We start from the raw sequence: 14,048 nt of genomic DNA, 5'->3' as shown, positions 1-14,048 counted from the left end.
TCTTCCCAGGCAGCCCCCAGTCTATGACTGAACACAACTAGATTTGGCCATTTCTGCCTAAGACAGGACCCCTAATGAGCAATCTTTGCTCCCAAGCTCTCATCATAGGTAAACAAAGACTTTATCAGATAAGCACCATGGACTGAGGTTCTCCCTGACCCTGCCTGCTTCATCCCCTCTTTACAGGTGTCAGACTGGCATCACAGTCTGAACGTTATCCCTCCCAACCTGCTTCCTGCCCCTTTTATCTTTCACAGACATTCGCCCCCAACAAACCTTTCATTTTCCTATGAAAAACTACAGTCCAGACAACCCAGTTTGTTCAGAAAATAAGTTATAAGGAAAAAGTTAAAAATGGAGAGGAATCTGTGGATTTGAAGATATAAAAGACATGGCAACCAACTGCAATATGGACCTTATTTAAACATTGATTTATATAAAAAAGAGAAAGAAACAATCAGGAGACAATGAACACTAACTGAATATTTAAGGATAGAGGATTATTTTAAATTGGAATAGTGGTATAGTGACTATACTGGGTATCATATTGTGTACTATATTTTTAAAATCCTTATCTCCTAGAGATACATGTAAGATGTTTATAGGTGCAATTATATGATGTCTAGGAATTGCTCCCGATTATTCCAGGTAGAGGGACATATGGGTAGGGCATAGATGGAATAAGACTGGCCTTGAAAATTGTTTAAACTCAACGTGTCACATAGAGTCTCACCACTCATTGGGTTGAACATGGAGGCTTATTATATTATTCTTTCTACATTTGGGTATGTTTGGTGTTTTCCACAATAAAAATATTGGGTTTCAAAAACTTTGTCTGTCCCATTTGGTCATTTACTCAGGAAGTAGAAGTGGCAAGAGAAGTGGAACATGCTCTCTACAGTGGAATTCTCATGAAAGTCTGAAAGAAGTCAGATGATTTTGTTGTATTAAGGTTTATTATTCTGATTTACCCCTTAAATTATCATTTCTCACGTCAAATTTCATGTGCTATTTCTAGAGCAATATTAATAGTGGAGATGGTAGGCATTACTATCTAACTCTTATTCTAGATATGAAAATAAAACTTTTAATGTTTTACCACTAAAAAAAAAAAGGTTTATTGTTTTGGTTTGGACCATGATGCTGCACTGTCAGTAACTCGGACATCACACAGACTCTTGAAGGCATTAGGGAGAACTCTTTCTTACTGGACTGAGGAAACAGTATAACCTCCTGGGTACAGTGTAGACTCTGGAGTCAGGCTGCTTGGCTTGGAATCCCAGCAACTCCATTACTAGCATGACCTTGGACAAGGAACATCACCTCTGGGCCCTAGAAATAAAAATCCTGTCTGGACTACATAGTCTTGTTGGGAAGATTAAACAAGATAAGACACTTAGCATAGGACCTGGCAGGGTAAATATCAATAAACGTTCACTATTTTCAGTCAAACACCGGACACCAATGCATAGCAGCAGCAGTAGTTTCCAGAACACTGTTTCTGATGAAAATCTTGGAATGTACATAGGAATTCCCCGATGCCAGCTGGTACATTATTTTAGACGTATCTGTAGGCTTACCATAAGTCCATAGCACTATGCCAAGTGTTTTTTAATATATGCATACCTGCCCGCCTGCTTGCCTGCCTGTCTCTGGAGTCTGGCATCCATTACACTAAGGGTCCTCGACTTCTAGTTCACATGCCAAAAGTCAGCAGAAGGTTTAATTTCCTTCAAACTCCATTTCCCTCCCAACTTTCCCTTTTAACTCGTCACTTACTGATCTTGGAAAACACAAGAGCATATAAAAAGCCATGGCTACCAAGAGTTTCTCCCCTTTGCCCACCACATACCCGACCAGAAGTCACTTGCTCAGCATACGGTACCCCCATCATTGGCATAGTACTTCTAAAATTCGGGCAGGAATACAGTCATATGGAAGGAATGAGAGAGGCCTATGCTGAGGACTTTGATGATGTTTGTAGATTTGTCAATATTTGAAATGTAATCTAATAACCTAGTCAACTAATGGACTAGGCAGGATTAGCAATAAGGTTCAAAAGGAGCATTCTAGTACTAAGATCACAATCAATTATATATTCTATATCCCTGGCCCTTTAAACAAGGATGTAATTTCCCAAATTACAGAGGGCACAAAAATGTCTAGTCTAGGCAATAGCATCCTCCTGTGTACCCAACCTATCCGTTGATCCCTATTATCTACTGCCGTGGCTCTTTGGTTCTTTAGTTCCATCATGTTCAGACTCCTGCAGTTCACTTCAGGTCCTCCTGCTATGGCGGATCCCATCTGGATCAGCCTCTACCGACCTTGATCCAGTTTATCTGATTTGCAGTTTGTACGTCCCTTGCCTTCAATTGCAAGTACCATTCCCCACTTCTAGGAGGATATTTTTGTGCCAGTTGCAGCCTCAAATACCCCCACGTGGAGGAGACCGAGAGGAAGGGGACGCAAAAGTAGACCAGTTTTTAGAAGTGTTTGTCTTCAGATGGTGCCACATGGCTGTGGTATATTTATGAACAACACTGGGATGCAGACTTTCATGGGGTCAAGGTACGCAAGCTAGGACAGTTATTTCAAATTTACTATCCCTATAGTAAGAAACAGATTTTTTGCCAAATTTTAGCTTACATAAATCATGACCGTGAGGAATAAGACTATGGTTTTAACAGACAAGACTTCAATTTTACTGTCAGCCAATAAATTCACAGTAACAAAAGCATGTTTTTATACTCACAAAGTACGTTAAAGGGTTCTGCCACTTGGGCATCTCTGGACTCAGTTGTTTTATCTTTAAATCGGCAGCTCAGATTATATGGTCATATCAGTTCTACGTTGAGATTAATTACTGAAAACTGTACCTTACTATAAAGATGCAAACCCATGCCTGGGAATAAAGGGAATAAACGTTTTCAACTCTTCATGGGTCTATGCATTAGAGCTACGTTGTCCAACGCGATCGCCACTAGCTGCATACGGCTATTAAATTTATTAAAATTAAATAAAATTTAAAATTCAGTTCCTCAGTCACACTAGCCATATTTCAGGTCCTCAGGTGCCCCAAGTGGCTGGTGGCAACCGTATTGGACAGAACAGAGCATTCCATTAGTGCAGAGAGTTTAACTAAACAGTCATGCTTAGAGATTCATTCTATATTTTGTTTTCCTGTGTGGACCAATTTAAGAAAAAGCCAATATTTATACAATATGAGCTTTATACAGTATTTATACAATAGGATAACAGACCTGTCAAAGCATTTTAAAACATTATAAACATTACATGCAGTTGTCTGGTAAGCTTGATTTTTCGCACCCAGCTTTTAAAAATTCCTTCAAATTTGACAGCTTAGGAATACACTAATAATTTTTTTAAACAAGTATTTTTCTTCTTCATATGTAGACTGGTGAATCAAAGCATCATGTTTTACTGAGTAATTAGTCCTTCAATAATTCACATGAGTAATGGGTCACTTCGGGGTTTAACCCCTGCTTCCATTATTTCTGACCAACGGTTTACCGACAGATGTCTCACTTTGGATATACACAACAGAAGCCTGGGATCTGTTTCACGTACATCTGTTCCCAAACAGCTCAGGCAGATTAATACTTAGAATGGACCCAGCTCTGCTAAGTCCCATGTAATCACTAACTCTTGTTGTTTTAAAATTGATTGGTTTTTTTCTCATTTTCACATTTTTCCACATTACCTTTCACGTTGCAAAGTTTCCAGCAAATGAATGTCTATATAAACTTAAAGGACAAGAAAATCATGAACTCCCTTATAAAAGAAACACTTTCAAGACCTTATTTTGAAGCCCAGCTTTCTCAGGTTTTTCTGGTTACTGCTCTAATTAAGCTGGGCTCAAAGTCGTGGTAGGAATAACCCTTTGAAAAAACACAACATGAAATGGTATAACCTGAGGTAGTAAGTCTAAGAATAATAAGAGAATTGTAAACCATAACTAAGATTTGAAACCTTCACTGTATTTTTAAAAATATTTAAAACAACATTCTCATGCTAATCGAACACATTGTAAGATCCTTGCCCTGAAATTTAATAAGAGGGTAGAGGAAATGAAATTGAAGAAAGGATAAGCTAGTCCTTTTGTCCATCATGAAAAATCTGCTCATGACTAGCCTTATCCCACTATTTTCTATCAGAAAGTGGTTTCTTCCTTTCCAAAGACAGACCCTGTGCTGAGGTGACTGCCCACCTCTCATTATTGTGTCTTGAAGCTAGGGAAGGGGAGCAAGAAACTTGGCCCGTATTTCCCAGGCGGTTCTTCTAATTAGAAATTCATTAGGGCTGTGAAGCTTTGGTGTAAAATACAAGTCTTCCACACACACCTGGCATCTGATCATTAAAACTTAACTCAGGTTTATTACGATGTCCTAACACCAAAAGTCTATAAAAATAGGTATTTTCTTTAAAATGCAACTTCACAGAGTTGATGGTTCTTAGAGATCATATAATGTAAACGCCTCATTTTGCAGATGAATAGACTGTCACTCAGAGCAGTTAAATGACTTGCCTTAAGTCAGTTACACCCGTTAGTTGTAGACAAGACCTCAGGCCCCTTGGTGCACTCCTGAAACCCTTCCTACACCAGATGGGAGATTACAGGCAGCGGAGTGGGGTGCATGTAAAGGATCCTGTAGTGCTTTTCATACTTCAAGGTGCTATTCATCAGTAAGTGATAAAGGTGCCCAGTGTGAGGTAACAGAGACTTGTGGGCATGTGGCATTCCAGTCATAGAGATCCTAAATTAATCATTCTTCAGTGTACTAAAATATGAGCTTAACATAGTCTAAGGCTATGCATTACTGACTCTCCCTACCAGTAGCTTTTCCTTTACGGGAAAATCTCATAACCAGGTCTCGCAGTACAGTAAGCAGATTCTGCATTGGGGATACACAAAAATGCTCGTACCTTCTGCTTCCATCTAACGTTTCCAACAGAAGTTTACCACTTGGTAAGCGCACGTTCCTAGAAGTCTGTCCTCGGTTGAGATTTAGAACAATGCCAACAGGCCATCAGTGATAATTTTGAAAATGTTGAACTCTGAAAATATCTGATCCAGCAACAAGCTAAGGGCTAAATGACAAAATACACATATTGGTCTATGGCATCTGCCCATACCCCCTTTCTGAGTCTCTTCTCAATTTTTGACACCTCACGCCTGGTCCCAGGCACCACGTAGGGGGCTAACAACACTGTGGCCTGCTCTGCCTAGACAGGGTCCCATGACCCAGATGTGCCTGACCTTTCTCATTTGGCCTTAAAATCCTCATCTGACCCCTCTCCCATTTCTTCACGAAAGGTTTTGCTCTTTCCTAGAGCACAGAGAGTTAACTTGGTAATTAACATGAATAAACTCATACGATTCCACAAGTAAAATGACTGTAATTTGAGATTCCAATAGGAAGATCATTAGGCACCATGGCAGGCGATAATGAAGATATTTTCTGAATGGATGATGCCCTTTTGTATACAGTTTGCTTACAGATGTGACATACTGGTCAATCTATGCCCTGGTCATAGATTGCTTTCTTTTTCCAACTTACAGCTGAGCAAGATGGAACCTTCTCACCATGATGCTAACAATGGAGAAGTAAGCCAACATTAGCTGAAGAATGTTTTGTAAAAAGAGTTCTAATGCTTTAACAAAAGGGGAGGGGGATACTCTTACAGGTGATGAGAAGTCACTATTAAGTAGCAGTGTAGTAATCAGATTATAATGCAATGGGCAAAACTAAAGTTCATGAGACCAATTAACAAATTCATTCACGTAACAAATGTTTATGTCAGGCACTCTTCAAAGCGCTGAGAGTAAACAAAACAGATGTCCTGAACATCTTCCCTCTTCTCATGTAGATCCCATCTCTGGGAGCTACACCATCAGTTCCCCCCAGTTCTCAGGCCTTCAGATTTGGTCTGAATTATACAACCAGCTTCCCTGGTTCTTCACTTTGCAGATGGCATACAGTGGCATATCTCAGCCTCCATAATCCCATAATCTCCGATTCCCATAACAAATCTCCTCAAATATATATTGTACTGTGTATTTTTTTCAAGGTTCTATTTCTCTGGAGAATCCTACTACATGTCATTATAAATAAGCCAAAACCCATAGAATGCAGAACACCAAGAGTGAACCCTAATGTAAACTATGGACGCTGGATGATAATGATGTGTCAATGTTCATCAGTTTTAACAAAGGTACCACCTTGGTGGGAAATATTTATAATGGGGGAGGCTATGCATGTGTGGGGAGCAGAGGGTATATGTACCTTCTGCTTAATTTTGCTGTGAACCTAAAACTGCTCTAAAAATAAAGCCTATTTTTAAAAAAAAAACCCAAAAAACAAAACAGCTACTAAGGCACTATGAGGTTTAAAAACTGAGTGGTCTTGCAAGCATCTCATATGATCTAATAATGCCCAGCAATCCGACCCCACCCCTACCCTTTCCTGGGACAGCCAGGCACCGGCCAAGGAGCAACAGACATGGTCTCCTCCACTACATCCTCCCACACCACGTCCTCCCAAGTATGGCAACCTTAAGGTAGTTTTTCTGCCATTTTCTGGACCAATTTCATTTGTCTTTCACCACGCACATCTAAGCTAATTCCACATCAGAGAGTATTTCTCACATTTAAACATATCTCTCAATACCTCCTTTTCTTTTCCCACTCTTATTATTTTACTAAGTAAAACATCTCTTGGTTCCTCCTACAAATAGTAGTGCTTACTAAGGTGCTAGGCTTCTGGACCTCCAATTTTCAGGGCCCAAAGTGGTTTGCATACTAGGTGTTAGTTACAAAGAAAGGGTGGTATATCTAAATGAAGGAAAAGAAAACCAAAGTGTTTTAGGTAAAAATTACAGATCAACACTTGCCACCTTTAGAGTTATAACTGTCGGGATGTCTTTTAAAACTCTACAGCCAGGAATGCTAATTAAGACTATTTTCCCTCCATCACCACTCAGTATATAAAAGAGCATTTTTTGCCTTCATGCCATTATTTGACTTTCCGTGTACCGGTATTGCAACACTGATTTGAATACCTCTGGTTGCACAATGTCTCCTTTTATTCCTATAGTATTTCAGCTTCATTGTAGGTTAAATCGACTCTTGTAGGCCAATTTAAACTCTAATGGTAAACTTCTATGTCCCCAAATTCGAACAGACTTAAAAACTAAACAGAATAACTCTATGTCCATATCCCTAGCTTTTAACTCAAAGGTTCTAGAAAATACTCCACAGCTTGGTTTTCAACACACCTGAAAACATTTTTAATTAAAGTCAAAGGCAGTTTTAGTTAAGTGGGTCAGCAGGACACCTGCAGCAGAAGCAGAATTCCCACTCAGAACCAGCACTGGGTCCCTGACTAGTCTGTTTTGTTCGATTTTTGTACAGGAAACTGTAAAACAGTGACATTTTTCTATTATTTGAGGTAAACAGCGCATTGTGTCTTGTTTTCCAACAGGGGAAGGCATTTTTTAAAATTTCATAAGTTAGCATTTAGAGGGGACGTGTACCACATCCCAAGGTTTTCCCCTAAATCATCTCTAAGACTTGAAATAGTTCTATTGTACAGAATTATAACACTTTCTAAATAAAGGTTTAGGTCAAAAGGCAAATGCACGTAAACAACAAGATGATTCTAAAGTCAATATTGAACACCAAAAGTTTCTAGACTGACCTTTAGACTTGATTCTAGACAATGGCAAGGAATGTGAGGGATGGAAAAGTCCAGAGAGACCAAAAGTTGGGGTGAAACTTTCAGAAGTCAACAAAATGAGAGCTGGATTTGAAACCCACGTGTAGGTATACTCGGTAAAATGCTTATACTTTCAGCGTTACCGTCAGAAGTTGACGGAGTAAAACTTCAACTTGGAGGGAGAGGAGCAGGTGACCTTCCTGCATCTGGAAAACACCTCCCCTTGCGGGGCTCAATTCTTTCTTTGGCGTCACAGAGCAGAAGCAGAGTGTGACGCAGATCCCCGGATGGCACCCCAGGCGGAAAGCCAGCTGGGAGGGGACAGGCAGCGGGAGGCCCCTGGGGGCGGCGCGGGTTCTCGCCCCCTGGCGGGAGGGAGGAGGCGGCGGCTTCTGGACGCGGTAGCCCGCTGTGGCAGAGGCGGAGCTTGCGGAGGGACTGCGCCGGGAGGAGGGTGTGGGGCCGGGAGAGCGAGGAGGCGCCGCGGGGGGCGAAGATGCCGGGACCTTCTAATTGGGACCACTCACCTGTGGGGCGCTCGGGCTGGATGGGCTGCCACCTCAGGGCCCGCTCGCTCAGCACCACGTCGCAGCTGTCCCTCCGGATCTCGAAGATGCCCCGGAGCAGAATCAGCTCGGCAGCCGACTCTGGCTGCTGCCCTGACGCCCACAGCACCGAGGGCACGGCGTCCGCCGCCGGGGGCGCCTCCTCCTCCCGGCAGCCCTCCAGGGCGCTCACCCTGCCGCCGCGCCTCCCCCGGGGCATAGCGGAGCTACCGGCTGGGCCCGAGCCAGGGGTCCGGGGAGGCCTTTGGGGGAGGAGGTGGAGCCCGCGGCAGCCGCGGCTCTGGCTGCGTCCGGCGCTGCCACAGCAACCGCGCGCTGGGCAGAGACCCAGGAGGGAGGCGGGGCGGGGCGCGCAGGCGGAGCCGCCCTGACCTAGTCCGCACCTTGGCCCGCCAGCCTCCTGCCTCTGCCACTTACTACAAAAAGACCGCAGTCCAGGAAGAGGAATAAGTGGTTCTCTCCACCTAGTCCCTACAGTTGCTTGAGATTTTGCGCACTGCGTTACCCGCCAAAATATAGGCCAGCGCTTCTCAAACACTGACTTGCATACTCACCCCCTGGGCATCTTGTTGAAATGCAGATTCTTATTGAACAAGTCTGGGATGAGGCCCCCGACACTGTTTCTAGGAAGCTCCCAGGTAACGCCGCTGATCCTCAGAACGCACTTTGATTTGCAAGGGTATAACCCTCTGTTTTTCCACCTTCTTCCCAGCGGGCTTTCCTGGAGCGCAGAGGTCGTGCTTTATAACCTTGCTTGCATGCCCCCACAGTTAACTGAACTATATGCAGCTGGTAATAGAGAACTCAGTTCCCAAAAGCCCTGAGAGGACGCCAAAGACAAGTCCCTGGTTTACATAGACAAATTTTCGTTCTGACAAATTTAATGTTAAAGGAAGGTGCCTCCATGCTGTAAGTATTAAGGGTCCTACTTCTCCCCAGGATGCTCCTCTGCAGTCTTGTCTCTGCCTGGATCTGACTTTCCCTGGAGAGAGATCACAAGACGCAGGGCTTGTTCTCCTGAAGGCTAATGCAGCGTTACCTGGAAATGGAGAGAGCCCCGGCCGGGGCGGGCGTGGGAGGGTGGGGGCGGTCAATCCTTCACTTTCTCGCGATAACTGAGATTCATGAAATTAGCTGTTAATTTGGAAAGCACAGAGTCTGGAGGCCAATGGTTCTCAATCACATTAGAGTTACCTGGGGAGTTTGCTTATAATCCAGATGCCCAGGCTACACTCAAAGACAATGAAATTGGAATCTCTGGGGGATGGGACCAGACTTCAGGAGTTTTTAAAGCTCTCCAGGTGACTGCAATGTTCAGCCAGAGCTGAGTGCCTCCGCTTTAAGCAGTGTATTAACAGGGAGCTGACAACTTGTGAACGTGAGCTCTCTGGAGGAGGAGCCAGAGTGGGAAGTAAATCAGCAGGCTTATTTTTTATATACACCAGGCCAGAATAATTGTATTGAGAAAAAGTTAGGGAGAGGAAATTAAGTTCATAGAGTTGTGAATCTAGTTCCACTATGCTAGTGCCTAACCAGTAACTTCTGATAGGCAGCCACTTCTCTTTCTGTCCTCACCCCTCGTCACACTGCAAAGTCAGACAGAAGAGCTAATGGTAGCAGGAGCATCTCAAGGGTCTCTGCTCAAACTTAGATTTCAAAAAACCGAGGATGGAGACCACAGACCTAGCCAAATCCCTTTCAGACACAAAGCGCCTGTGTGCCAGTTAAGCTAGGACTCTTACTGTTTAATGCGCTGAAAACAAATACCCAAGCTTCCAGGTGACGTGGGGAAGAGCCTCAGTGTGATCTGATTGCAGCCAGCTGTTTCTTGGAGCAGAAGTGCAGCTGCTGTTAAACCTCACGCAGGCTTCAGGTGGCTCAGCTCAGCGGTCATTAGTGGGGAGGGCTGGTGCCCCCCGCAGAATGAGTTGCAGTTCTGGAGTCAGCATCTTGTATTCACAGCTGTCAGGCAATCAACACAATAAGAGCTCGTTGGCATTTTAAAAGCTCACTGAAAGCCAGGGCCGATAGGCCAAGACAGTGGCTACTTCTTAGGACATTTGCAAGGGACAAGTTGCCATTTTTCAAGCTTCAGTCAAGCCAGACAGCCAAAAACATTGGCTTTGGTTTTCTTGAGGATGAAAGTACTGGCTATGTTCCATTCTTTCCCTTTGATGAGCTGTTCTCTTCTAGGATTCTAAAGGTTGCAGTGCCCTGGAGCTCTATCCACAGGATCCATCTACACGAGCATCAGTGCCATGGCTTTATATACTATTCAGGGCTCCTCCAGTGATGTCATCAGCCCCAATCAGTCCCCTGAACTTCAGGCACTATGTCCAACTGCCCACCTGACATTGCTAGTTGGCTGTCCAACAATCATCTGAAACGTAGCATCTAAAACCAAACTCAGGATTTTCTATCACAAACCTGTTCCTCCCAGAATATTGCAAATCTCAGCAAATAGTGTCATCAAAATCCTTGACATCATCCTCATTTTCTTTCTCTGTAATGAGAAAAAAGAAAAATTCATGACATATTTAATGTCTGCATGTCAATCTGTATTTTGGGTGAAGTGAGCTTTAGTTGCATCCATCTCTCAGTCATTTCTGATGCTAAATAAGCACATTGTCAAGGGGTCTGCTTCCCTCTCATGCTGAATGGAGATTTTGTCAGAATGTTCCTGCAACTCGGGCTCCTACTGCCTAAAAGGTAGAGGGCCATATATCCCTACAAGAATTACAGAGAAGCGAGAAAAAATTGTAGAATCCCACCAGGTCAGAATATTACATCTTCTTCATATGCCAGTTTTTTGCACTCACATGGAAACTCTGTTTAAAATGAATTGCTCAGCTACGTTTTAGGACACATCTCAAGTGATTATGGGATGACAATGACCATGTAATCTCTAGCTTCTCATTAAACAATAACAATAAGTAACAGAGGAGAGAAGAATAGGCACTTCTTTCCTTTCCCTCAAGTTTTTAAAGCCCCATTTACAGGTAGGTACTATATTCATAAACTTGGAGCAATTTGAAATGTATTTCAACCAAATAGAGAGCTTGAAACATTCTCACAGTATCTGCTAGCAACACTGTAGTGCAGAATCTTAAGTTAGGTATAACCAGATACACAAATAAAACAGACAATTTAAATCAGAAACATATTCTCATTTTCTAGAGCTCACACTATTATAACTCTGAAAAAGGCATTATACTGAGGAGGCAACATCTCTTCCCACTGTTGAAAACAGCCCACTGCTTTCAGACCTCTTACCCATAGGCACCAGAGAGTTTGGCACTGGGTTCAGTCTTTGATTATTACATCATTTTCTGTCACCATTTTGGGCATGTCAGTGTCCTAGTCCCAAATTTCCATGACAGCCTCATCCCAACAATCTATGGTGTCCTCTGTTGCAGGCTCCCATTCTTAGGACATCCTCTGGACCTTGTGGAACCTCTTGAATGCTTAAACTCAAAAAGCACTCTTTCAGAACACAGACTTTCGCTCTTTTCAAACTTGGATATGCTTAAGAATCTTTAGTTTGTTTTAAATGTAAATTCCCAGTGTTTACCCCCCACTGATGCTCTGAGACTTTGAATCTGTACCTGAACTAATCCTAGAAACATGTGTTTTAAACAGGTACAACAGGTGATTCTGTATGTTTTTTGTTTTTTGGGTTTTTTTGCGGTACGCGGGCCTCTCACCATTGGGGCCTCTCCCGTTGCGGAGCACAGGCCCCGGACGCGCAGGCTCAGCAGCCATGGCTCACGGGCCCAGCCGCTCCACGGCATGCGGGATCCTCCGGGACCGGGGCACGAGCCCGCGTCCCCTGCATTGTCAGGCAGACTCTCAACCACTGCGCCCAGGGAAGCCCGATTCTGTATGTTTTTGACAACACACACACCACTTTGACAATCAGTGAGCAGATCCTTCCTCTTTGTCCTGCTCTTGACCCCTGCCGTTTTACCACAAGGCTTGTCCATTTGTCTATCATTTACAAGTAATGGAATATCCAGCTAAAAGTGTTTCAAAATACGATTTTACTTCTCATGTAAACAGAGCTCTGGAGTCAGGCTGTTCTGGGTTGGCCTTTACGAAATTGAGGGCTTTTTAACAAATGGGACCTAAGCGAACTTATAAACTTTTGCACAGAAAAGGAAACCATAAACAAAACAAAAGGACAACCCACAGAATGGGAGAAAATATTTGTAAACAACGCAGTGGATAAGGGCTTAATCTCCAAAATATACAAACAGCTCATACAGCTCAATATCAAAAAAAACAAATAACCCAATCAAAAAATGGGCAGAAGACCTAAATAGACATTTCTCCGAAGAAGACATTCAGATGGCTACAGGCACATGAAAAGATGTTCAACATAGCTAATTATTAGAGAAATGCAAATCAAAACTACAATGAGCTATCTATCACCTCACACCAGTCAGAATGGCCATCATCAACAAGTCTACAGATAATAAATACTAGAAGCGGTGTGGAGAAAAGGGAACCTTCCTACACTGTTGGTGGGAATGTAACTTGGTGCAGCCACTATGGAAAACAGTATGGAGGTTCCTTAAAAAACTAAAAATAAGAGTTGCCATAGATTCCCACAATCCCACTCCTGGGCATATATCCAGAAAAGACAAAAACTCTAATTCGAAAAGATACATGCACCCCAACATTCATAGTGGCACTATTTACAATAGCCAAGACATGGAAGCAACCTAAATGTCCATGGATAGATGAATGGATAAAGAAGATGTGGCATATATATACAATGGAATATTAGCCATAAAAAAAATGAAATAACGCCATTTGCAGCAATATGGGTGGACCTAGAGATTACCATACTAGTGAAGTAAGTCAGACAGAGAAAGACAAATATGATACCACTTATATGTGGAATCTAAAAAAATAATACAAACAAACTTATTTACAAAACAGAAACAGACTCACAGACATAGAAAACAAACTTATGGTTACCAAAGAGGAAAGGGGGTGGGGAGGGATAAATTAGGAGTATGGGATTAACAGATGTACACTACTATATATAAAATAGATAAATAACCAAGATTTACTGTATAGTACAGGGAACTATATTCAATATCTTGTAATAACCTATCATGGAAAAGAATCTGAAAAGGCTTACTTTGCTGTACACCTGAAACTAACACAGTATTATAAATTGTTTTTTTAAAATTGAAACTATATTTCAATTTTTTAAAAAAACAAAAAAGAAATCAGGGGCTTTTCAACTTTCTATTTTGCTATCCCCAGTTAACAACAGGGACCCCACAGGTGGCTCCCAGATGGCTGCATGATCCTTAATCATATATCATCTCCCCAAAATGTCCAAAAGCAAGTACAGAAGTGGCAAGGGCAGTTTCTATCTGTGCACTTCTATTTCTATCAGGGAAGAACATGTTTTCCAAAATTCCACCCAACAGATTTCCTCTCAGGTCCCATTGACTAGAATCGGGCAATATGCCTGTGCTCTAGCTTCCAGGGAGCCTCAGAACAGTGTTTTCAGCCTGGAAGAAGTTGTGGATGACTATTGGTTAGGCAACTAACAGTGTCATATCTTCTCTTTCTTCCGGGCTATATCATTTATGCCTAACAAGACACACACCGCCAACTTACTGACTTAAAGCAATGATTATTTTTTTCTTGTGATTCTGTGAGTTGGCTGAGCTCAGCTGGGTAGGTTTTCTCCTCCATGGAGTATCAACTGGATGCACCTGCA

At 42.6% G+C, this 14,048-nt stretch overlaps 1 protein-coding gene across 4 annotated transcripts in view; it reads right to left on the bottom strand.

Annotated features, from left to right (window-relative positions):
• CERKL (CERK like autophagy regulator) overlaps window positions 1-8,513 on the bottom strand; it is a 160,359-nt gene extending 151,846 nt beyond the window's left edge. For all 4 annotated transcript variants that reach the window (XR_011377582.1, XR_011377583.1, XM_070045943.1 and 1 more), the window contains exon 1: window positions 8,267-8,513. Coding sequence is in view for 2 of the 4 variants with exons in the window: in XM_070045943.1 (XP_069902044.1) it covers window positions 8,267-8,504 (238 nt within the window). In the remaining 2 variants the exon portion in view is untranslated. The remainder of the gene's footprint in view (window positions 1-8,266) is intronic.
• Window positions 8,514-14,048: the final 5,535 nt, after the last annotated feature.

The sequence above is a fragment of the Globicephala melas genome, chromosome 7 (assembly GCF_963455315.2).
Source record: "Globicephala melas chromosome 7, mGloMel1.2, whole genome shotgun sequence".
NCBI lineage: Eukaryota > Metazoa > Chordata > Mammalia > Artiodactyla > Delphinidae > Globicephala > Globicephala melas.
This window is presented reverse-complemented; position numbering and strand designations above follow the sequence as displayed.